Source organism: Sorex araneus, chromosome 5 (genome assembly GCF_027595985.1).
Source record: "Sorex araneus isolate mSorAra2 chromosome 5, mSorAra2.pri, whole genome shotgun sequence".
NCBI lineage: Eukaryota > Metazoa > Chordata > Mammalia > Eulipotyphla > Soricidae > Sorex > Sorex araneus.
The window spans coordinates 38394753-38421432 of NC_073306.1; the positions used below are offsets into that span (position 1 = coordinate 38394753).

General features: G+C 49.3%; 1 protein-coding gene across 1 annotated transcript in view; it reads right to left on the reverse strand.

Annotated features, from left to right (window-relative positions):
* Nucleotides 1-246: 246 nt before the first annotated feature.
* Nucleotides 247-26680, reverse strand: part of LOC129404867 (basic proline-rich protein-like) — a 117162-nt gene continuing 90728 nt past the window's right edge. The window contains exons 3-5 of the mRNA XM_055138442.1: nt 11549-11634; nt 8365-8513; nt 247-574 (exon numbers count right to left, since the gene is read on the reverse strand). Of these exons, the coding sequence (XP_054994417.1) occupies nt 521-574; nt 8365-8513; nt 11549-11634 (289 nt within the window). The 3' untranslated portion in view covers nt 247-520. The remainder of the gene's footprint in view (nt 575-8364; nt 8514-11548; nt 11635-26680) is intronic.

Consider the following 26680-nt stretch of genomic DNA (forward strand, 5'->3'; position numbering starts at 1 on the left):
ACCCACTCTGATGGGCCCAGGGAGAGAGCACAGTGGCAGGACACGTGCTTAATGAACGTGAGTCCCTGAGTCCAGTCCCTCTATGATGACAAACCTTTCATTGTCAAAAAACAGAAACCTCTTCCTCTCATTGGTAGTTTTGCATGCCAGGTATTTTCCCCCAGAGGACCCACATCCACCTATGTAGGGGACTGCACATAAAACGTAAGGGACAGAAATCAGGCGATGGACATCTTTCCATTTCCATTTGCATGTCATTTTATTTTTATTTTTATTTCATTTTATTTTTAATACAACTGCCGAGACATAGAACACGAATGCGAGTCAAATGGCTCTGTGAACAGTTTCAACAGTTTGGCTTTATCACCATTATAAATAGCCCTGCTCCATTTTCCCGGAGCACGTCAGTGCTGAGGTCCGGATACGAGTCCGAGTACTTTGACGGCAGCTCCCGGGCAGGTGCAGTGCCACTGTCACCACAGCCTCCATTCTGTCACTCTCCATGCCGCAGCTGTCCTCCCTACGCGTGCCTGTCTCCGTGTTGTCCATCATCCATGCCGGTTCTATATATCTGCTGTAAGAACACATTAAGGTGTTTTTAAGTGGGGAAGGCATAAGCCACATCGGAGCCAAAGCTGCCTCTTGAGCCCGGGAGATGATAACTCAGCGGGTTCGAGACCCAGCACCCGCCAAGGAGACACCCCCAGCGCCAGCTGGGGTGGCTCAAAAACAAGAAAAGAAAAAGAGGGGGCTGGAGGAATAGCACAGCAGGTAGGGCGTTTGCCTTGCACGCGGCCGACCCAGGTTCGAATCCCAGCATCCCATATGGTCCCCTGAGCACCGACAGGGGTGATTCCTGAGTAAAGAGCCAGGAGTAACCCCTGTGCATTCCCAAAAAAGAAAAAAAAGAAAATAAAAAGGGAAAAGTCATGCTAGTTTGCCTCTTAATCCTCTGGCAGGATGCACCGCCCTGCCAACACCATGGCTTCCGCCCAGAGACACTCAAGACTTCTGACCTCCCCTCCCCAACGCGAAGGCAATAGCTTGTTTGTTTTTTAAAGCCATTGAGCTGACAGCCACTAGTTATAGCAACCACAGGAAATAATACCCTGTAAGCTGAGGACTCAGACGTGAGCGGGTTGGGGCTGGGGTGTTCGGGAAGGGCAGGATCACCCACTGGCCGGCTTCTCCCTCCCTCTCCCCGCCTTGCTCTCCAGAGCTCTGGGTGGCAACAGAAAGTGTCGTGGCTTCCACATGGGGGTGTGACAGCCCCACACCTGCACTCAGCCGCTTATACGGATCGTCTGTGCCAGCAGCCCCGTGAGACTGCACCTGAGTATCTGAGCTGGGGCGTGAGTATGCGATGTAGGTGCCGAATTCACCTGCCACCACCATACTGCTGCAGCCAATGTGCCATATCGCCACTTCTTCCCCAGGGCAGAGGTGATAATTACAGCCCTCGCTGGGCTGCGGCTGAAAACTGAACAAGCTGGTTGGTGAAGAGCACTTAGGACAGTGTCTAAGTGGCATGGAGTAGGCGCTGACCGTCACGGTGAGGGGCAGTGGGTGGACAGACACGTAGGAGATCCCCACCCGCTGGTGTCCACACCCTCGAACCATCCCTTCCCACGAGTGTGGACCAGACGAGGAGCTTTTTTCTAACCAACATGCAATGGCACCGGTGACTTTCCAGGTTCCATCTGAACAAGCTGGACTCAGGCTCTCCTTACACCTCAGGGCCCCTGGTGAAGAGCCCCAGCAGTGAGGAACCATGGGACCCAGCTGAGCAGAAGGTCACCGCCAGCACACCACCAGCTAGAGGCCAGGGCCTGCGGGTCTAGTCCAGCAAAGAGTGAACTGGGCCAATGGCCAAAGGGAGTGTGCATGGAGCTCCATCCCCTGCCAAGCCACCGGAGGAGGACACAGCACCTTGGCACCTTGACTGTACTTCGGAGACTCCAGAGAGGACCCAACTGCACCACACCTGAGCCTCAGACCCACAGAACCGAAACACACACACTACTGAAAATCACAGTGTGTGGCAATTGGTTAGAATCTGTGTAGGAATCGCTGACTAAAACATAAGAGAAGTATAGTTATTTTGCCCGTTGTACAAAGGGGAAAGCGATTCTCGGAGACGGTAGCCCTGACTCAAGGTCACACAGTCAGACACGAAGTCGGAACTCAGGTCCAGACTGATTCCAGAACCCGGCAGCCTCCCTCCAGCGAGAGCTAGTTAACCAGCTCAAGTCTCATGCCCCTTCCACCCCTTCATCCCTCACTCTTCTTTTCTCTTCCCTCCCTCCTCCTCTTCCCTCTGCTCAGGCTGGGCCCCTCTCTTCCTCCCCTCTCACTCGCTTATTCAGCAACCCGAGGGAGCTGTTTCATGATAACAGACCCTGCCTGCTGGACCTCCCCCCTGCAACACCTTCTCTCGAGTCTCATCTCTAACTGGGGGGCCACAGCAGCTTCGGCCCACCTGGTGAAGCCCAAGGTGCTCATGCCACTCTGCCCCATCCCAACAGAGAGCCCAAGGACTTCCTGCATGGAGCCATTGACACGACTCCATAAGGAAGAGCTCCCAGGCCTGGGACCAGCTCCCTGCACCGTCCCAAGGGCCCGGGAGCAAGGACAGAGCAGGTAATCCCCCCACCCCCTCTGCTCCATGCCATCCGCAGCTCTAGGACCCCACCTCCCTGTGTAGGGAAGAAAGAGGGGACTTCCTTAAAGATGGAACAGAATAAAAAATAGATAAGCATTAGTCAAATGAAATGAATGCTTCCAATATTGTCTTGGGCTTGCTCATAGGCAGCATTTATGGACTGGCCGTTTATCACGTGAGGATATTGCGGTTATATATTAGCTGACTGTCGACCGGCCACTCCAGCAGCTCTCTCTGGACCCCAGGTCGCCCTTCACAGCAAAGTCAGCCATGCTGACATCCATCTCCTCCCGCTGCTGAAGCATCCTCAGACGCTGATAAAAGGCCTTGCCCCCAACAACAGATGAATATTTAAATGGCAGATAATTATTCAGCATATAATGATATTATTAGCGAGCGCTTCATTGCTGGCTGTGGGCCCAGCCCAGCCTGTCCCACACTCAGGGGTGCTAAGAAAAGCCAAATTGTTGCGAGCCCCACGTCTGGTGCATCCATGGGAGTATTCGGGGAGAGAAACCAACTGACAAAAAGGATTGTCCCCAACACACACCTGCTCAGTGTCCCATCGGCCATTTGGTCCGGGGAGCATTTAACAAATCCCATCACTGATCACAAAGTGGGGAACAGAGGAACAGTGTTCACCCTGCCAAGCCCGTCACAGAATCAGTGATGGAGTCACACAAGCACCCTATAAAGTTGGGGTCATTATTATTCCCAAGTTTCATGAGAAAGGGGCTGGAGCTATAGCACAGAGGGTAGGGTGTTTGCCTTGCACACGGCCAACCCAGGTTCGATTCCCAGCATCCTATATGGTCCCCTGAGCACCGCCAGGAGTAATTCCTGAGTGCAAAGCCAGAAGTAACCCCTGTGCATCACCGGGTGTGACCCAAAAAGCAAAAAAAAAAAAAGTTTCATGAAAGAAGAAATGCAGAGCTTTGATGGGGAACTCACAGAATCGCACCCAGACTCAAACCAGAGTGACTTGCCCGGCCCCAGTCCTGAGACACATGGTGTTGTGATAAGGTGGTAGCAGAGGCCCAGAGGAGGAACTCGGGGGCCAATGCAAAGAAGGCTACTTTCTAGTAGAAATAGGGATCTTAGGAGCTGGGCCTTGATGGATAGGCTTGAGGTCAGGGCCAGCACAGAGGGGTATGAATGCAATACATATAAGGAGGCAGGAAGCATCACAGGAATACATTTGGGGACTCGAGCCCCAGACTTGAGGCTTTGTCTGAGGGCCCTGAGGGGTGGTGTCATGCTGCCGCATCTTGCACAAGCCAAGGCAAGTCATCCTGTCCCCAAAGTCATTTCTCCTCCCAAGTCTCTGTCAGATGCCTGGGCGTGGCCTGCTCACTCATCCCACTTCTCCCTGAACCTCAGCTCCCCCCTCCCCACAGTCCTGAGGGTCAACACCCTTCCTTCCTCCATGGTGCCTTCTGCCAGCTGTCCTCCGCCACACGCAAGGAGAGAGAAATTGATGGCGCTGTCACGGAAGCCACACCATCATCCAGCATTGATCTTCGTTCAAAGTGTCAAACGTTCCTCAGGCCCAGCTTACTTTCAGCCGTGCGCATGAAAGGCACAGATGCACACGCCGCTCTGTGTGGACTTCCAGTGCTGTGTTCAATCACTGACACCGAGAACCAACAAGTTGGCGTGTGAAGAGGCTTTGTGATCCATGGTTTTGCCCCGACTAACATACGTCTTCCGAGCATTTGAGGTGGGCAAGGTGGAGCTCTGATGTTTACTAGGTTAGGTGTATTACAGACATTTTGGCTTCCATGTTGGGGTTGTTTTTGTTTAGGAGTCACACTCACTGATGCTCAGAGCTTACTCTGGACTCTGTGCTCAGGCATCACTCCTGGAGGTGCTCAGGGGACATAAATGGTGCCAGAGATTGAACCTGGATTTATTACTTTATTGGGGCGTGACTCCAACATAAGCTGAGATCAGGTTGAAGTTAAAGAGCCGAAGTTTAGCTACTGGATGCGCAGAATCCTGGGGGTAGCAGCGGGGTAGAGCAGAACACACTCAGCACCAGAGTAAGATTTAAGTTTGATGTGAGCCCTGGCGTTTAATTGACTCAGACCCTGGGCATGTGACCTCCCTTCCAGAACTCCCTGCGTGAAGCAGAAATCAAGGAGGATGGAGAATGTCTGGGCCAGCAGGGCCCCTGAGAGCTGCTTAATAAAGGTTTGCTTCGCTCTCTACCTCTTAGCCTCAGTTCCTCTATAAATAAGAATTTCAATCTCCTCCCCTCAAAATTGCTGTTTTGAGTCCCGATGAGAGAGTTCTGCCAGAACTTGCATATCATATTGTATATTAAAGTTTATTTCACTCTTGGGGCCAGACGGTGTTTCAAAGGGCTGAGCGCATGCTTTTACATTCAGGAGACCGGGTTCATTTCCCAGCACTGCATGGCCTCCTCAGCACCACCGGGAGCACCCGGCCTGGAGTATCCCCCCGAACACCACCAAGTGTGGCCCCCAAACCAAAATCATGAAAATAAAGCTGGTGTGAGCGTAAGAGCATGGTGGGTAAGGCACTTGCCTTGCACGCAGCACCCCATAGGGTCCCCCAAGCCCCACCAGAAGAGGTCACCTGAGTGCAGAGCTCAGAAGTAAACCTTGAGTATGACCCAAGAACAAATAAAGTTTATTTTGTTCTTTCCATTTTATTTTATTCTTTCAAAGTGCATTTCAAGAAAGTTTCAAGAAACTACTTTGTGTTTCTAATGTATTCCAACATGAGAGCATAGCCCCTGGGACATATTCTTGGGAACAGTAATTTGTCTCTAATTAAGCATCTCAGAGTAACCTCTGGTTTACAGGATAAACGGGGGGAGGAGGTGCAAGCTAAATGGCACCAGGAGAAAACAACGAGGAGTTTAGTATCCACACTCTCCTCCAAGATAACTGGCCTCCACTCCACAAAATCCACAACACAAAAAATGTCTGTACAGCTGAGACTATTACAAATGCAAAACATATACTTTGATTGGATTCTTGTTCAAAATTTGATTTGAAATACGAGAAAGTCTTTTAGGGGAGCAGAAAGATAGTACAGCGGGTAGGTACTTGCCTTGAAGGCAGCCAACCCACGTTTAATCCCCAGCACTCTATATGTTTCCCCCTGAGCCTGCCAGGAGTAATACCTGAGCACAGAGCCACGAGTAGGCCCTGAGCATCGCGAGGTGTGGCTCCCCCACCAGTAAAAGAAAAAGCCATTTAGGACAACTGAGAAGTAGGACCATGAGCCAGAACTGGTAGCAGGTGACCCCCCCCCGCCCCCCGGCATTTCCAGGCCCAAGGTATTCACGTGAAGCAGCAGCAAACGCAGAATCTAGATGAAGGGATCTGGTGAACGGGAGCTCGACTGTTGGTTCATCTCGACTGGGCCAACTGGAGTGCAGGCATAGAGTCATCCAGGAGAGGAACCAGGCAGACTGCAGAGACTGGGCCAGGCAGGGAAGCACCAGCAAGCTGGGGACTCATGCGTTGGCAGGGCTGGGGAGCAGCTCTGGTCCCCCGAGAAAGAGAGGTGTGAGGGGAGCTGGGCTGTCATGGGCTTTCCCCCATCCAAGAGCCTGCCAGAGGCTCCGGTGGTCGGTCGCCCAGCACCTTTGGGAGGGGACTATGGGACCCTCCACAACTGGACGCAGGTTCCAACACCCTCCTCACACTCAGTGCTGATGCACACACTGGGCAGCACCAGCTGAGCGCAGTCCAGAGACTATCCCTCCAGTCCTTCCAGAAGTCCTACTACACTCCCAGATCTTAGCTGGAGGATGTGCAGAATCTCTCCAACGGGGCTGGGGGGTGGAAAAAATACACAAGAGGAAACATGAAGGAAATAAAAACTGTTAGGAGCCAAGGAGAGATCGGAGGCCAGGGGCACACCAAGATTCTATCCCTAACATCACGCAGCCATTTGATCCTCCACCTGCCCCGCCCCGCGTGGTCTTGGAGCCCCCGAAGCACCACCAGGGTGGTTCTGGTGGTCCCAAGCACTGCAGGCCCTGAACACCCAACAAGATCCTTGGGCCCTTGAGCCATCTAGCCCCCTTAGCAGAGTTTCACCAGGAGTGGCCCTGGGCCCCCTGAGCACTGCTAAGGAGCAAACCCCCCCACCAAAAGAAATGGGTTCAGTTCATGAAGTACAGGGCATGAGGACTTGCCCCCAAATGGGTGGTTCTCTCCTGTCCTCACACGGGACAATATTCTCCCCCTGAACACAGCACTGGCCCCATCCAGCACACAGATCAACGGGACACCCACACCCACGCAGAGCTGTGGAGAAAGTTCTCCAGAGTGGGTCACCTGGGCGTGTCTCCCTGAGACAGTGCGGGAAAGAGGGACCTGAGGTTAAATGAGCTCAGGAAACTCTGCAAACCACTTCCCCTCCTGCAGGCTCACAAAGGAGCCCAGCGTCTAAAAAGTTCTGAGGAGTCCTAGAGTGGAAAAGCTCCCAATTCATTTCTGAGGCAATGCTTCTCCGAACTGTTCGACTGCACAGTCTTCCTGCTATTATAATAGGATTAAAGCTGCAGCGTCTGCGTGGAGCTACTTGGCTGTACGTACCGGCAGCACGTACAGCTTCAGAGTAACAGCCCCCCCTCTGCTGTCCCCCCCGCCCCCGCTTTAAACTCTGAATGGCTCAAACACTCAAGAAGGTGCAGGGGCCAGAGCAATAGCACAGCGGGTAGGGCGTTTGCTTTGCACACGGCCAACCCAGGTTCGATTCCCAGCATCCCATATGGTTCCCCCAGCACTGCCAGGAGTAATTCCTGAGTGCAGAGCCAGGAGTAACCTCTGTGCATCGCCGGGTGTGACCCAAAAAGGGAAAAAAAAATAAGGTGCAGACAGGAAGTCTCCCCAAATCCCTAAAAGGACCTTCTGGTTGGAATCCTGGGCTAGAAGGGGGTGTTCCAGAAAACTTCCCCTTTTAAAACCAGACCCCAATGCAATCAGAACTGCAAAAAAATATAAATTAATAAATAAATATAAAAGCATGAGTCACAACCTAACCAGGAAAACAGAATCTGCCTCAAGAATTTCTAATATGGGGGGCAGGAAGTAATGATAGCAGTTAGGAGTTAGATCAACTTGGATCCAATCTCTGGCATCACAAGGGTTCCCAGACATTGCCAGGAGGTGCCCAAACACCACTGGGGTGGCTCTGGTGGTCTCTAGTACTTGGGTCTGACCAACCCCACATTCTTAGGGACTGGCACTGAACTGCTGGCTCCATTAGTAGAATAGCTCTGGGATCCCCTGAGAACCACTTAAAAGTCCTCAGCATACACTCACACACACACACACACACACACACACACACACACACACACACACACACACACACACACACACACACACCCCTCACAGACCCCGGCAAAAACAAAAGAATCTGTAGCAAGAAATTTCAAGGACTAGGATCCGCAGGGGGCAGAGAAGCTGAAACCCAGCCAGAGAGGTGCAGAGGGGTGAGGAGGAAGCCATGTGGGACTACAGGACTCAAGAGGGAGGAGGAGGAGGAGGAGGGGAGGAGGTGGTTCTCTGGAGTTGATGGCCCTCGGCCTGTCACCCAGCAGACCTGGAGCCAAAGCACCGGAGCACGCAGCCTCGCCAGAGATGCAGGCAGTGCAGGAAGGGCCGGGGCCGGGTTCCCCACCCCCCAGGCTCCTGAGCATGCCACACACTCACCGCATTCACCAGTGGCAGATGGCAGAAGGGCCTGCACACGCAGCCTGCAGGCTGGACTCTCAAGCGTGCAGAGCGGAGACTGCAAAGGAGATGTGACTGCAAGCAGAGACACACAGCAGGGTTTCTCACGCTCTCTGCAGCCCAGGGCCCTGCGGGAAGGGAAGGGAAAGGCTGGCAGTGCCAAAGGGTCCGGCCATCCAGCTCCCTCCCTTCCTGGCGCACACAGGAGTCTCTCCTGAGCACAGCCACACAGAGGAGGTTCCTGTGTGCTGACAGCAAAGACAGAACCGCCCTCCCCCCACCCCTCAGGAGGACTCACAGTGCTTCTCTGCAACCCTGGCCGTGCACTGCCTACTGTCCAGAGCTCTGTGGAAGTTGTGGGCTAGACGGAAACCCAGTGAGCCCAGTGAGACCCAGGCAAGAGCACCTGAGATCCTGTCATACAGTGGTGGGGGTGGGGGAGCACACCCAGCAGTGCTCGGGAGCAACACCCAGCTCAGTGTTTGGGGGGGGAGTCACACCTGGTGGTTCTCAGGAAAACCATGGGGCAATAGGGACCAAATCTGAACCCCCTACATGCACAGCATAGGCTCAGCCCTTCCGGCGTCTCCCCAGCCTCTTACCACAGGTAAGAGCCTCTTGCTTACCCCTGCATCCCAGTTTTCCCACATCAGCCCAGGCTGTGCCAGACTGCACCAGAATGCAACAAGTTCTCCAACGTTCACCCAAATAACAGAAGCAGAGGCAGAGAATTGTCAGAAAAGGACCAAAGTGGCTGACGGTAGACAGACTCTGCTTGGAAATGAGCCTGGAGAGAATTTATAAGGGACCCTGCACCTCTCTGGGAAGCAGAAGAGCAGAATTGAACAGGGGGAGCTTTGAGCTGTGACGCAGCCTCAACAAAGGCTAATCTGGGGCTTGAAATTGACTTCTGGGAAGAACTGAGGCCAGGGGTCCTTGGCACCGTCGGCAGCCCGCCGCCAGACAATTGGCGCTCCAGAGCGAGTCAGGTGGCCTCAGGGTAGAGCAGCCGCTGGGAGGGACCCGCTGGGAGAGGACCAGCCACGTCTCTGGGACCTAGTGGGATGGGTGCCTCATCGCAAAGCAGAGTCTGGGTGTCAGGTGTGGCCTCCATCCTGAGGAAGACACACCAAAAGCGTTTTCAGGGAACAGGGGGCGACAGTCCACAGGGACATTCAGAATGCGACTGTGTCATCTGTTTCGGCAGCTACTGCTATTATTGTTGTTTATATAATCCTTCGTGGGGGTACCTGGAAGTACCTCAGGTGTGAAGAATAGGAGGTACCCTGGTCCTCAGGCTTCTAAGCCAATTATCTCTATCGTGGATTGGGGAGGGTGTTGCAAAATCACTCAATAAAGAAAAACTAGTTTGCGATTTGGGAGCCGCTAGCTAGAAGCAGCCAGAAGTCATTCTTTTAAATAGCAATTAGCCGGCAAAACCAGCTGTTTGTGGAAGAAACTCCTGGTTGGTTAAAATTATGTCGTTAGCATCGAGGAAATTGCTCTTCTTTCTTTTCCTGTGGACGTGAGGGGAACGGGCATCCAGCCTCCTAGAAGCCAGAGCAAGCATTGTGGTAGAAATGAGAGGCTCAGGGGCGAGACCTGGACCCACTGCTCCTTGAGCGGTCAGGGATGGGTCCTATGCACCTCCCCTCTTGACCTGTAGCAAGAACTGGTGAGACTGGCCCAGTGCAACAGGGATACAGGAAGACTCCGTCCTGGCTTTAAGGCAACACAGTTCCTTCTGTGCAGGTATTTTTCAGGCCAGGTGACATTAAGATGCAGCATGATGGAAACCCAAGCTCTCTAAACCACAGCCCTACCCGGCCACCAGCAAGTCCAGCTAGCCACGATCCACCCACAGGAGGAGGGAATTGATGCTCGATGAAGCTCCCGGGAAGCAGGGAGGCTGGTCCCACACACAGGCTGCAGCATCCCAGGGGAGCAAATGCAGTGAGTTTCAAATGCAGTGTCGGGGGCCGGAGCGATAGCACAGCAGGTAGGGCGTTTGCCTTGCACGCGGCCGACCTGGGTTCGATCCCCGGCATCCCATATGGTCCCCGAAGCACCGCCAGGAGTAATTCCTGAGTGCAAAGCCAGGAGTAACCCCTGAGCATCGCTGGGTGTGACACAAAAAGCAAAAAATAAATAAATAAATAAATAAATAAATAAATAAATAAATAAAATGCAGTGGCGGTCAGGGCTATACCAGAAACTGGAACCTTTGAGACCTAGCCTGGACATCCCCTACTGTTAGCACTCAAGGTGCTCTCCTGGTGCCGAGAGAAGATGTGACTACCAAGCAACCCAGAGCAGAGACACCACAGAAGGGAAGTACCAAGCCTTCATTCCCCTTCCTTTAACTGCTATGTGCAAGACTTGATTACACAGCAGGTGCTCAGTTAAAAACTGAGGAGACAGAGCTCACAGGGGCTCACAGGGTGACACAGACATCACAGCTCTATCAAGTGCTCCAGAAAGACCCCTGATGACCTGAGAGTAATTTACAGCAGACCCACCTGGGACCTCTAAACCCACACACCTGTCGCCAGACTCTACAAACGAATATCAGATCCGGCTATGCCATCTCTGAATATGTGCGTGCGTGTGTGTGTGTGTGTGTGTGTGTGTGTGTGTGTGTATGTATGTGTGTGTGTGTGTGTGTGAAATATCATCAGTTTTCTGTGTGCATGAATAGTGCATGTTTGTGTGTTTGTAGAAATGGGAATCACGCTGTGAAATGCTTGAGTGAACCGGATTATATATAACCCACCTGTCACTCGCATCCCACAGCAGATCGTGCTGGCCTCAGGTCTCAGGAATCCTTAGACAAAGGCCTCCAGACACTGTCCCGGGCACTGGGACTCAGAGTGAGCAGAACAGGGATGAGCCCTCAACCAGACAGGCCCTGAGCCTGTCCAGATGTGGCATAAGCCCTGCATGGGGCAGAATTAGGGGTTCGAACACGGAGGCCTGCAGGCCTGTGAGGGAAGCCCTGTGGAGCGTGCCAGGGCCTCACCACGGATGCGTGTGGGTGCACGCATGCACGTTTCGCATGGGCTCCTATGTGGATGCTGTGTTCTGACTGCGGGGGCGGGGGAATGCCTCATTTTCCTGGGTTGGCAGTTTTGTGGCTCGAGGCCTCTGGGAGTCGGGCACTCACTGCGCGTCCTGGGGTTCCTTACAGCCGTTTCGCCTGCAGCAGTCACACAGTTGAAAAATCTGGGTCCCTGTGACGGCTCAGAGGCCCTGCAAAGGCAGACAAGGAGGATCCGTGGCCATTTTGCAATTCCTGCTCATTAGACATGTCTGGGCCCTTGCGAGTGAGCTCTGAGGATAAATAAGTATAAATATTATATTTGCCTCCAGGTTATCTTTAAAAATGTATTTCCCTCTCCCACTACCTGCCCCCCAGCCCCCACCAACTGTCAGAGCTCCTGATAGCTCCTGGGGGCCAGAAGTGCCACAGAGAAAATCTAGGGTCTTGGCAAGAGGCTCATTCTGGCGGGGCTGACCCTGTCATCCAGTCCATGGGGTGGCAAGAGGCTGACGGACTCTCCAGCCCGTCCCTCCCCGACAGAGCTACCCCCTGGGGGCGGTGACTGTCCCCTGTGTTGGGGGGCGGGTCCCACCTCCTGACACACAGGGAGGCCGGAGCTTCCTCACTGGCTGGCAGCCAGGGCCAGAGCCAAGCTGTAGCTGGCGTGGCGCCACCCCCAGAGAAGACAAAGGCCCCCACATTGGAGCTGGGGAGGCCCAGGCACCAAACAAGAGTCATTTGTTGGAGGGAGGGGTGGGGGGTCGTTAGGCGGTTTTGTTTTGTTTTTTGTTTTTGTTCTGATTGTGCTGGAGATTGAACCCAGAGCCTCACAAACCCTTCTGGGCCAAGTCTGGGTTCGATTCATTGCCAAGAAAGTAAAGTCTAGACCAAAAGCTCAAAGAAAACGAGGGGCCTAGAGGGCAGCTACGGGGATTCGGTGCACAGCCCCACCCCACCCCAGGATGGTCGGGTAGTGTTTTCATGGGGGCAGAGCGGAACCCACATGGTTGTGGAGTTGGGCCTCGTGGAGAGCCACGAGCACAGCGGGCGAGGGGAGAGGGGGCTGAGCCTGGGCTGTGTGAGCCCAGCAATCGCATGACGGGGTCTTCCCCACCCTCCTGGGTACAGCACAGCCCCTCGCTCTGCCCACAACAGCCTGGCAGCAGTGTGATGAGAAACTGCTTTCTCATGGAGCTGCCCCGGCCCTGCTTCCCAGGACAGAATTTCCAGTCCCCCAGACCCCCTGACAACTCGCCCTCTTCAAGCCGTTGAGCACCCAACGCCATCGTCCCCGGAAGCAGCCACACAGCTTGACATGGTCAGCTGCACCCAGAGGAGCCGCGTGGCCAGCTTCAGCCTCCAGGGAAGACCGACCGTCCGTCCTGCTGCCTGCCCCCACCTTCTTGAGCTGAGCATGAGAAGGAGGACACCACCCCCTCAACATGACACGCCCTCCCCCCACCCACCCCAGCCCAGTCACGTCCTAATAACAGCTGCCATTAGTGTCACATGCCCTGTGCACCAGGGACTCCGCCAACAGCTTCCCACGCATGATCTTGTTTCATCTTTAATAAAGGTCATGTTCTTATCATTTTGCAGTTACGGAGATGGCCCCAGCAGGGTGGATGACCCTCCGAAGGCTACACAGCTAAGAAGCAGAGACAGGCTTGGAACCCAGGTCTTTCTCCTGGCCATGGCTCTGCCACGCTGGTCCTTGAATCAGTCATATTCAATGTTTTGTGTGGCATTGATGAGAAAGAAACAATTCTTGCCCATGATGAATGAGACATTATTCAATAGTCACTTATTTAGTGTCTCACTAAAACTCAAAATTCCCAAGAACCTGTTAACCTACTATCCCGTCCACGAGATCTTTGGAAAACCAGGGTCTGACTGTGTACATGGCCCCCTCGGAGGGGCAGGGATAGGGTCTGAAGTTCCAGACGGAGAGCAGAGCTTCTCTGCAATCCTGCTCAGGGACAAAGCACACAACTGGCGTAGGGTCTGCACCGTCACGTCATTTGACCTACTGGCCCCTGTGGTGTGACAGAGGCCAAGGACTCCATCAAGCCTGAAAACAGAAATTTATATAAGTTTATCAAATTTCTAGTTTCCTAGAGACTTCCCACTCCTGACCCTGATACATGAAGACACCCAGACCCAAAGATGGTAAGAAGCCCTGCAGGGACAATGGGCTACTTAAAACAGCAACAGCAATGTGACGTACAGTTACAGACTTACAAACTTTCATGCTTGCGTTTCAGTCATGCAATAATCAAGTACCCATCCCTCCACCAGTGCCCATTTTCCACCACCAGTGGTCCCAGCATCCCTCCCACACCCCCATGCTATCCCCTCCACCCTGTCCCACCTCTGTGGCAGGGCATTCCCATTTGCTCTCTCTCTCTTTTTGGGTGTTGTGGTTTGCCATAGAGGTATTAAATGGCAATCATGTTCAGTCTATAGTCTATTGTCAGCCCGCATCTCTCATCCTGAGCGGGCTCTCCTAGCACCCTTTACTTGGTAACACTGCATATTTTTATTATTTTCAATATTAATTCAATTTTTTAGCTCTATTCACTTGTTTTGTGTTTAGGAAATACACCCTTATATTTTCAAGTTGACTAACAGGAAGAATGCCTGTCCCAAAATCAAGGTCTCTGTCCTAAGAACACAGGAAGCCTCTGTGTCCCGGTCTGCAGCATGTGCCTTAGTGTGCCAGGGGCAGAGGTGCAGAGAGACTGACTCCCGTGAACACCAGGGGCAACCAGGCCTCCCACCTCTGTCCCTGCCGAGGTTTCTGCCCCATTCTGCCCCCACCTCAGAGCGGCTGAGCCTGGAGAACTGAGGAATTCTCATTAGAGAGCACCAGTTGGGAATAGTTGTCATGGCACAGAGTCAAAGCAGGAGGCCATGCCAACTGCCAACTGCTTACCGCCAACTATGCATGGGGCCACTTGGAGGTTCGTTTCAATAGTGATGCTAATAGCCAAGCACCCACAGCCATGTCCTCTGCCATCTGCCCTTGCTGAAAACCAATTTCTCAGCCCATGCTTGTTGGATCCTGGGCTTCCCCAATCCTTGCCTTTCCCAGCCCTTATACGCACTATTAGTATTTCTTTTCTCCTGCTCAGTTGTGTCTCACACCATGACCATGGGGCCTTGTGGAATTAATAAACAAGTATGCATGAGAATACATGTATTGTGGCCAACTACAGCTAATTAACTGACGTTAATAGGGACCCTGGATGGGGTTCCATAGCTCAAATGAAGTCTTGAGCATTTCCGTCTTCGGCAGCTGTGTGTTGTGACGCATTCCTGGTCCATGGGAACACATGGACATCAAGTTGTGGGTACTTCCTAGACTTCGCATTTGCATCTGGCATGAGCCGGTGTGCCTGGCTTCCATTATGCCCCTCTCTGTCTCAGGTTCCTCCGTGATTCTATATTAGGCATCACAAACCAGCCACCTTTGGTCAGAGGCACCGTGACGCTGTGAAGGCGGAGGCAGTGGTCTCCTAACTGAGTTCATTGCCAGCCTTGAACAAGCAGGAGATTTCACATCTGATTCCAGATTTCTGACTCTGAAGCTCAGAAGCTCTGGTAACGCCATGTTCAACTTCCCACACGTTGACAGTCTCTTGGCGCTGAGCAGTGCTCTGTCAACCCCAACCTCCTCTCCACCCTTTGGCAAATCAACCACAGGCTCCCTTCCTCCCCCCCCACCCAAAAAATAAAAAAACAACTTAATTTTTTTACCCATATGGTCCCTGAAAACATTTTTACTGATGGCTGGATAGGGGTTCATGATGGTATGTCCTTCCCTTGATTATGATTTCTGGGGAATCATAACCAGCCTCAGGAAGAGACATAGAGAGGATTTTGTAAAACCACACTCACTCATGGAGGACTCAACTAAAACCAGACTCTTCTTTTCTCCTTTTACCTCTAGATCTGCCATTCCAGCCAGTCCCAAAGGGGAATTCTGACACTCAGAACCTTCAACATCCAAACTAGAGCCAGGAGTACCGTGAAACTCGGACTTCAGGGTCCAGGCAGAGCACAGACAGGATAGGAAGAGGCATGTGGGTCTCCAGCTGGATGGCTCCTAGGGAAAAAGGCAGCCTGGGGACGGAGGAGGGATAGGAGCCTGCCTAGACTCATTCGTCCCATGGCTCAGGATATGACTGATGTTCACCCACTGGTTCAAATGTGGGCCAGGCTGTTGTCTAGGTGGGAATGTGTCCTTGGCCTCTGTCTGAGTCAGCATGTCAGAGCCAGGGATCGGGAGGCAGTGGAGTTCTTGTCCAGAGACCTCTCTTTTCTCTGTGAGTAGGCACAGGGAGAAAGGGGAATGTGGGCTTTAGGAGGCATCTCTCCCTGCCTTCACCCCTACATCAGCACACCAGTAAGCCTGCTGACTGCCTCCAAAGCAAATCGTGCTTCTCTCATTCCCTTCCAGACCTTGTCCATCACCTCCTCACTATCACAATGGCCTCCTGACCATCTCCCTGATTCCACATTCATTATAAATCAGTCACACTTAAAAGCATCCCTGTTCCCGGGGCTGGAGCGATAGCACAGCGGGTAGGGCGTTTGCCTTGCACGCGGCCGACCCGGGTTCAAATCCCAGCATCCCATATGGTCCCCTGAGCACCGCCAGGAGTAATTCCTGAGTGCAGAACCAGGAGTAACCCCTGTGCATCGCCAGGTGTGACCCAAAAAGCAAAAAAAAAAAAAAGCATCCCTGTTCCCAAAAATCTATATTATCTGTGACATCCTATAATGCCCAGTATGCTGTATCCTTTAGCTACTCTTGAAATGCATTTCCTAGTGACCTTCCCCAAACCCTCTACCTCCAATGACAATGACCTTTTGTACCCCTTAAACTCATGGCAGGGACTCCCTCTGCTAGGGTCATTCACAGATCTGTAGCTGCTGCCCTTCTTGTTTTCCAGATGTGAGCTCAAAGGTTATCTCCTTGGGGAGATTTTCCTAACCCCAGTCAAAAGGGATTCACTTCTGGTCAATTTCCTGCACATCCCCCAATTTTATTTTCTTCCAAAGACTAACATTATTAAAAGTCTTTTCTTTAAGTATGCCCTTACTTGTCTTTCAGAGTCCTTCCTTCTCAGGATCTAAATCCAGGAGGGGTAAGCCAGTATCTGGCAGCATGTAATAATACACAATGAACAGTTGTTAAATTAGGTAAGCGGCTAATTACTCAGATGAGAGATGAGAGGGGCATGAACGAAGGCAGTTGTATCGATAGTAAAATGGAGAGAATAAATGTGAGAGGTATTTAATAAGCAAAATCAACAGGGCTGGATCTAAATAAAGAATGAGAGAGCAGAAGCCTTGGGCTCTAACAGCTTGCTTGAAATAATTCATTAATATTGGTAATTTATAGATAGGAGGGGAAATCACAAGTTCAGCATTTTGAATTTTGAAACACCTGAGGGATTGGCAAGGGGCATATAGTTGTACACACATTTTTAAGTCCAGAACAGAAATGAAGGCAGTGGGTTGAGATTTGGGGGACAACGGAGGAGCCTAACATTTAATCCCTATTCAGAGTGATGGCATGACCCTGAGTGCAATGAGGATGTAGGAGTCAATCCCTGGCAACCCAGAAGTTAAGGCAGAAAATAAAGAAAATTGCAGGGGCATAAAATGATGCTGAGAACATTTGCAAAGGCTGGAGAAAGGTCTGGAAAAGGCTGTTGGAAGAAGCATTTCTAGAAGATAGTGCTCAAGTCTCATAGGCAAGACAGATCCCAAACGTACAGACTGGAAAGTACCATTCTTGCAATTGTCGTAACTCTTAGGGGTCTCTTGAGAACAGTCTTGATGGTGAAGGCTTTTGGAGAAGACGGAGGAGAGAGGTTAAGGAGCAGGAAGTACACAAAGAAACGCCTTCAATCTATCTGGTTTCCAAAAGACCAAAGAGATGACAATAGCCCAGGAGGCAGAGGGGTCACAGGATGGCTTTCTATAAGACTACTGTCCAGAAAGCCTTTCATTGTGAGCTGAAATATGTGAGACTCTGGCTATAGTTCTTTCATAAAGCACTGCTAAGACTATATGACTCACCAAGCATAAAGGGTTCTGGGCACTCAGCAACATCTGCAGCATGAATAAAGGTGAGAAATGCCCAAGCAAAGAGGACCGTAAGAGGCTTGCGATATATTTCAAAGGCTAGAGCACATGCTTTGCATGTGGAAAGCCCAGGCTCAATTCTTGACACCACATGATCCCATACCAGAAGCAACCCCATGCTCTAAGCTAAAAGTAGTCCATGAACATGGCCAGGTAAGGCCCCACAACCAAAAATTGATTTTTTTTAAAAAAAGAAGGCCTTGAACCAGATGCCAGATGCCCCCACTCTTATGGAAGGAAGGAAAGAGGAGCAAATGGCTGAGAGCAAAAAAGAGTGATGCAAGGAATAATATAATCCCAGAAGTCTTCAGTGGAGAGGGAATAGGGATGAGTGAGGGGTGGTTGATGCAGCTCTCTGCTTTAATGCCCTTTGCATTCTTCTCTCTGGCTCTGAAAGACAGTGCTGAGCAGAACAATAGAAAATAACAACTAGAAGACCCTAGACTATTACCTGTCTCTGAGTAGTGTTTGATCCTGGGCACTGGACATAGTCCCCTGAGCACAGAGCCAAGAGCAAGCCCACCAGATGTGGCCTAAATATAAATAGAACAGAGAGTGTGGGGCCAGAGCGATGATAGTTCAAACTGCTGGAGCATATGCTTCGCATGGAGGAGGCTCAGATTCAGTCCGTCTTCACAGGGTGCTTGGTCCACTAAGCACCAGCAGAAGCAATCCCCAGCTAGCCACTGAGCACCACCACGTGTGCCCCTCCCCCTATAAAATAAATAAATAAAAGGCCCAGAATACACAGCAAATTTTTATAGTTTGTGGGCGATATCTGGTCTCTGTCAAAACTACTCAACTCTACTGCTATAGCGGAAAATAGCCACATATAACATGTAACCAAAGGGATGTGACTACTTTTCAATAAAGCTTTATTTACAAGTATGGGCCAGGGGCCAGATTTTCAGTCAGTTTCCGTCAAACAAGGGACCCTCCAAAGAGTGCCAGTGAGCTTTCCTCATAGGTGGGTAAGACTAAGAGATTTCATGCACCCAGACCCAGGCCAGAGATTTGATCACTCCTGGCTGCAAACTCACCAAGAAAGAAAAGCTCCCGACTCACAGAACAAGCAAATAATAAACGAGTTTTGAAAATAATTAAAATTGAAAATTGATTGTCTGGGCCAGAGCAGATTTATGCAAAGGGCCCATGCTCCATGGGGAGTGGAAGGAAGGTTTCTAAGCTCTGTGTTGAACAAGCTAAGCATTTTTTCAGATTATTCCCAGCATAATATGCCAAAGGGAATAGGCTCCATTTATTATTTCCTTAAAAAAATCAATGGACTGAAACATTCCCTCTAGACCTATAATATTTATTTCAATGTTCTGTCAATAAATATAACAAGGTTAGCTTTCTATCAGTTTAGTTGGAAGAATCATTTGAGGGAAGTTCTATTTGTTAAGCTCGATTACAGAATGCAATCAATAGGGGAAAATTCCCTGGTCACTATAGGCAAGAAATATAGAGCTCTGAGGAGCCATCTCAGGAAGGAGATGGATGGCACAGCCCCTAATCTCTCCTTCCTTCCCCCACAAGTGGGAAGGTGCAACATTGAGTCATGGAGTGTCAGGCTGGGTCAGTCCCCATCTGGTACTGAGAGGAAACTGATCCCCAGAAAGAAAAAGGAATTATTCTGACTCCTGGAGTAATAAGCATCTAAATGAAAATGTAGGCATTCTGATCACAGATTTCTTCCAGGTCTTGAATTGTCCAGTTGACTCAGCTTGGACAACAGGATACAAAGACACATGAAAAGAAAAAAAAATGTTTCAGCTCACTTAATAGGCCTTCTCAAGAAGATCAGTCCAGGTAGGAAGATCAAGAACAATATTGAAAGGATGGAACAAAAATTTGCCCTCTGTGAGGTGGGGGTTCCTGAAAACTTGGAGACATAGAAGAGATGTCTCCCATTTTACACCAGTCCTCCAACATGCATGTGCATGTGTATATGCATATACACATGCGCGCACACATACATACACACACACACACTCACACACCTGCAACTCTGGCATTTGTCCATGTTGCTAGACTGGGCTGGATGGACCCACCCACCCACCTTTAAACCTCCATGGATGAGTCATGGGAAACAGGGTATAGGGTCAAAAACCTGACAAGTTGCCCGAGTTCCACTAGAGTCTTGAGTGGGTGAAGTCATTTCAACTCTCTTGCCTTGTCTTTCCTGCATGTAAAATGGAAATTAAAATGATGACACCTTACTGGAAAGGTAGAATGAATATGACAAATATATATCACTGGACAGATTAAAGTAACTCAATATTCTTGACTGGTAGATTATTATAAATAACATTTATCAAACGGTTTCTGTATGCCACATATTGAACTGATATGTGCTTTATCACATTTCATTCTCACAATAGCACTGAGGCAAATGACATGAATGTTCTCATATTACATACATGTAAAATATGCTTTAGAATTTAAATAATTATCCCAATATCACAAAGCTAGGAAAGGGTAGAGTGAAGATTTAATCCTAAGTTACCCAATTTCTAAGTCTACTTAAACCTGTACAATGTTTTATTCCACCCCACTCCAAACCCCATCACTACCTCATTCAGAAAATCCAGGTCCTGGAATTCATGTGGATCTTTGACACACACCTCTATTCTTCAAGACCTTGAATATCCAAAGGCTTCAGTGAATCAAGTACTCTGTCAAAGTCTTCAAAGATCAAAGATCTTGGGCTTAGGCTAACTTAGCCATTTACTTGAATACTAAAATACCCTAAACAGAAAGTAACATTTGCACTCCTATATCACTGCTGCGAGGGGAGGGGAGATCATCAAATCAATGCCAATGAACAATTATTTATCGAGTTACTAATATGCCAGGCATTATTTTAGACTCTAGAAATACAAATGTATTCAACAGCCTACTGAATATTCCCACTATCACATGAATCCAAAACCATCATATCTAGTGTGGAATTTTGTTATTATCTCCTAACTAGGCTCCCTAATCTGTTCTGGTCCTACCAGTCCATTCTCTACACAGCCTGCAGTTATCTTTCTAAATGCAAATTTGATATGTATTGCCACTGCTTAATTTTTTTCAATGGATTTCACTTCACCTAAGGCAAAATTTTAACTTTATTATTATATTCTGCCTCCCCCGCCACACATCCCCCTTAAAACTCACTGTAAGACATGGATTTGGGTGATGATGGTCCCAACAATCATAATTAAAGCAGAAACTGAAGAAAATTTGCAGAGAAGTTGAAAAAATGCCAGACTTATTCCTCATTGTCCCTATTCTGGAATAGAAATCCTACCTCCTTTCTTTGTATGCAAATCTACTAACATGAGAAAACAAGTAGTCGGAAATCTTTGTTTTACAATCAATGGGTTCTTTCCTATTTTCACTGGAGTCTAGTCCTCCACATGAACCAACAACATAGTGAGGGTACTGATCTCGACTGCTGATGGCTCATACATTGAGAAGCTTCTTTAGCGAGATCAGCTTGGTGGGAGGGAGTCCTCCTTGGTGTCTCCTCTACCATGCTATTCTTTATAATGAATGACCCATTGTACATGTGTGAGATGGCTGTGGACAGAAGCCAACTGATCTCAAGGGGATGAATCCTCTTGCCCTCACCCCTCACCAATAGCGCATAGCAACAACTGAGCTCCTCGGCTCCTATATACCTTATATTCACCATACATATCTTTGTATTTTAGTGAAGACACTGTCCTCTGGGCCCTCCAGAGATCAGATCCAGCTGACCTTAGAGTTTCATGCCAGCTCTCTAAACATTTGGATGTTTGGATCATTTCCTCAGAACTAGACAAAGTAACTCCAGCCTCTCCACTGATGTACTGCAAGTCACAATTCTGTTCCAGCTTCAGAGAAACGTCTCAGCAGCATTGAGAACTGACTCCCAGTATCCTTGCAAGACATTAAATCCTGACTCCCAAATAAGTATTCCTACTCTCCCTGATCTGAGCTGGAACCAAAGCACAGAGGGTAAGGCATTTGCCTTGCACACGGCCAACCTGGGTTTGATTCCTCTGCCCCTCTCGAAGAGGCTGGCAAGCTACTGAGAGTATTCTGCCTGCATGGCAGAGCCTAACAAGCTACCCGTGGTGTATTCGATATGCCAAAAACTGTAACAAGTCTTACAATGGAGACATTACTGGTGCCCACTCAAGCAAATCGATGAACAACGGGATGACAGTGCTACAGTATTACTCTCCCTGATCTAGATTTCTATTTCAACTCACCCCTAAGTTCAAAGCCTTCAGAATCTGCTTCTATATGTATTGCTCTACTTCCTCCCTGTACATGTGGATAAACAGTATAGCTCTTTCAGTGTCCTCCTTCTTGGGGCGGGCTCTGTACTCTCTTCGGGAGCAGAGGGAGGGCTACAAGTAGCTACAATAGCTACAAGGATGGAGGGATCCTGGATCCCTAAGTGCCACATAGAAGACTATTGCCTGGGATTGGGAACATCTATTTTGGAAGTGACAAATATTTTATTTAGCTAGGATATTGAGATATGAAGGGCTTGACTTAACTAATATGATGTTCTATTTAATTACAACAACCCAAGGCTTCAAATCCAGGACACATCAACCCAAGACTCCAGGAAGAAGAGGGAAATTTCCCTAAAGCTACATGCTACCTTGTACCTTCTCATTTTCTGCTCCAGAATCCTCCTAGGATAACAGAAATTAAGAATGTTGATTTTTTTCCTAGAGAAATCTTATTCTCTCTTTCTCCTCCCTCCCTCCCTCTCTCTCTCTCTCACACACACACACACACACGTAATAGTGTTCTAAAGCCCCAGCAAGATAATTAAACAATAGCCCAATATTAACCCAAATCTCAATATCTGTGCTCTCAGGCTTCATACCACAATATGGCTCTTCACTGGTCTGTCCCACAGGTTTGAGTAAGACTGTACTCAACAAAGTTTGCTTTTGACTGTTATTTTGTTGGATTTGTGTGTGTGTGTGTGTGTGCGCGCGCGCATGCATGCATGCCCACACATACGTGCATGGAGGGAATGGGGGGAAGAGCCTCACAAACACTAGACATTCACTTAGCATTGAGCCACAATCCCATCTGCAGGCCAGTTTCTTTCTAAAATCTCACTAACATTTTAAAAACTATCATCCATGCTCATCTTGCCTCACCACATATCCAAAAGGTTAGTTTCCAATCAAAGGGAAAGGAAGAGTAAGATATAAAGAGAAGGAGAGACTAAAGATTGCTTATAAATTCCAATACCATCTAGCTCTGTCCCATAACTGATTTAGCCATTCACTGGCCCTTACTCTCTTCCACCACTGAGTCTTAGCTCTGCATTCCGAGATAATTCCCACTTCCACCACCACACCAGTCAGAGTAATCATTAGAGACAACAGCCATAGGAGACAGAAATGGAAGTGCCATCGCCAGTATCAAAGTCACCACCACCATATCACTGTTGGCACTGTACATTCATTCATGCAAGGAATACAGTGCACATTGTGTGTGCTGGGAATGTTGGAATAACAAGAAAGGCACAACCCCTGATCTCCTATACTTTACATTCTAGTGTAAGAAACAAGTCTTCATCAGATATTAAAAACAAGTTGACCAGGTATTCGGGACCCGTGACGGAAATCTCCAAGCTCTCTCAGAGTGGAAATGGGCCTCCTCCTCCCATCTCCCAAGAGTACCAATAGCTTGGCAGTCACACTGACTAACTGCTCCTGGTGCCATATAATCTCATCAATGGTCACGATTGAGAGACTCAGAAATAAAGCTCCCGGAAGAGAGCAACATAGGCCTCATCCATGAATGAATCTGCTGTATAATCATATTCTAAATTTTAGAATTCCTGGAGCATGTGGCTGCATTCGTGGCCACACGACCTCTCATACTCTAACCACCAAGAGTCCAAGTGGGGAGATTTGCTAGGAAATGAAGGCAAGCGGTAGGAAGGACCCATAAAAGATGATGGCCTTCCTGGTTAGACCAATCAATGGGAGGCCAATGAAGGATACACACAGGGGAATAAACCAGATGGGTGTCTGGAAAGTCTCATTTTGGATGCAGACAAAGGATTGATGGCAACAAGACTAAAAGCAAAAAAGTTAAGTGAGGAACCCTTTAGAGCAATGCAGGCAAGAGAAGATGGAGCCTTAGTCTGTGGGTGTAAAATCAGCAGGACTTGGGTGATGGGTGGAAAATGGGCTAAGAGCAGCTGCCGTTGACATCTTGTGCTCTCCGCAACTCATGAAATTTGCAAGACCCTTTTGGTTTTGAACAATGGAATCTCATTTTACAGAGGGGTTAGATTTTGAAGTCTGTGCATAAGACAAGAATTGTCTACCGTCAAAAGTACCCTTGAGAAATTTAAACCACTCATAAAGGCCAGTATCCATGGGTTCGTTTACACAGTCATGAACAGAAATTTTTAGGCACACTAAAGTTAGAGAGGCGCTGAACTAGAATAAAGAAAGTCACAGAAGGAAAGTCCATATGCAAATGTCTGGGCATTCAAATCACTCTGCTTTTAAGACAACTATTCAAATCCCTAGCAGTGAGGGATTGGGGGAAAAGTTTTGAGGGAGAAAAGTACATATGGAGGCAGGGGTAGGAATCTTTAAACTTTCCCACTTTCCTGAATATTCCCATCCCATTTAATATTAAGGCCTTACAAATCTAAATTATACCAATATGTTAGCTTTCATATTAGGAGGCCTATGCGTAGGAAATCCACTCTGACATCTGCTCCAATCTTTATGCCCTCCTGCTTGCAAGTTAGTTCTTTCCCAAAAGCCCCATCTCTATCCAGAATCAAATGAACCTAAATGTTAATAGGAGCTTGGTTGTGATCAAGCAAAACCCCTTAAATCAGTCCAGATACCACATGTATGACAAACATCCCCTTAGTCTTTGAGACCTCAGATCTGGCACAAATCATTCCTTAATCATGCCACTTGCATATCCTGGGAGTGCTAGGGCTCTGGACCGTGCCTCTTCTCCCAACTGATGAAGCAGACAGGGTTTTCAACGCCGCCAGTCACCAAAGCAGAGGGAAGAAGAGCCCTGGAGAGAGCGCCACGCAGCAATTAAATGCCCAGACATGGCACGAGTCACTTCCATTCACAACTCATTGGCCAGAATGAATCACCAGACTTCACCCAACCACAAGAGGGCCAAGAAGTGCAATTGTTCCATGTGTTCAGCAGGTGCATAGCCAGAAATATTTGACAAACAGCACTAATGACTTCCACATGCTCTAAATGTACAATGACAAGAGACAAGAGAAATTAGTTTTAATTATTAAATCTGTGTTTGGATCCCAGGTCCTGGGCAACCATGTGGCTGAAAAATATGTGCCCCACTCATGCCTCAGGGGGCAGACTCCATACCCATATAGATCCCCATGTGGAGTCACTATCTTGGACATGAAAATGATGTTTCAATAGAGGCAGCTGACAGTCTAGGGCACAGCTTTCTACCATCTCCCTAAACTCCATAAAGACCAAACACAGCACGATGGATAAAGCCTGGAGCGCATCCCACCACCAAAAACTCTAACAGCTCCTGGAAGTGCCTAGGCTGGGACAACATGGTCTCTAGTTGAATCTAGCCCTCATGAGCTTCCAGCAAATGATTATTATGCCTTGCAGTAGAGAGTTTCCAAATATAATCATTAAGGCCTTCCTCTGACTCTAGGAAGGGTGATGCTCTACCCATGAAAAGGTATGGCCTATTTACCCTCCCCTTGAACCTGGTGTCTATCTATGAGCAATAGAATACAGGGAGAATGACACTTGATATTGTCTAAGTCGCAGTCTTACAAGGACCACTGCATCCAGTTCTTTGCTCCAGAGGCCCTGATGCCATGCTGTAAGGGAGCCAAAGCCAAGTGTGTCAGTGATAAGAAGTCTAGAGGATGAGTCCCTGAGGAGGAGTGACAGCCTAGTATCAGCAGAGCTCTCAGAGGACAGACACGGCAGAGCTGCCCCAGTGAGGCCAGCCAGCCCATAAGATCATGAGAAAGAAGGCAACCATACTTTGAAGTCCCTACAAATCAGGGTGTTCTTTTTATCCAGCACCAGACCAGTGAAAAGAAGCAACTACCAAATGCACATGTGCAATTCTGGCGGGGGGTGGAGGGGCTACAGAAATAAGAACTAAGAACTCTTTAACTGCTGTAGGTTGACTTCTTCTGAAACAGACTTTGCAAGAGAGTGTTGTGAGGTTCAGTGGGGTGCTCGGGTGGAGAAATATGTGCAGAGCTCCACATTGGCGGGTTCAGCTCAGACTCATCCTAAGAAGCTCTGGAAGTTGAATCGTCCCCTCGTTCCATGGAGACCTGTAGGTCAGCTCTCTGGGTCATCCCCTCATGGTCATCGGTCAACTCCAGCAGCGGTCATAGACCGAAGCAAGATCACTCTCGCTGTTAGTTCTTAGAACCAGGATCAAGGAGTCACAGGAAGGATGCAATGGGAGTGATTGTGACACTTGAATAAGGACAGAGGTGTGGAGGGTGAAGCGAGATTTTCCAAACCCAGGAAATCCCTCAATACGAGAACACAGATGACAAGTGCAAAGAGAAGACTCCAGAAAGGGGACAAGGGGGCCGAGATAGAGCAACAGTCCGTGACAAAGTCTGGCCTTTCCCTAGAGGCATGAAGACCTGGACAGTGTTCTAGCCAGGGCTGAGGCCAGGTAAGATCTGTTCCAGAAAGACCCCTCTGAGAGCAATATGAATGATAAAGACTAGAGGCAGAAAGTCTGCCAGGGATGCGGGAGAGAAATAAGGTTAAACTCCCAGCTTCCACACATGCAACTGCCTTGGTTCAGAAGCAACTTCAACTTCTCTTCACGATCAGTGGGGCTGCCGGGAATGGGGTCCAGGGAGACCCTGACACAGGACATCTCAAAAAGGGAGAAGCTTCTGCACATCTTCAAGCACAGGCCAACTTTAGCAGAAGACACAGCTCGAGGGCTCAGTGCAGCCCAGAGATCCAAATGCAGCCCCCCAGGTCCCCACCCCAGGGTGAGGACCCCATTTCTCCTCCATCAAGACCAGCCGAGGCAGTGTCACCTGGCTATGTGGAGAATTCC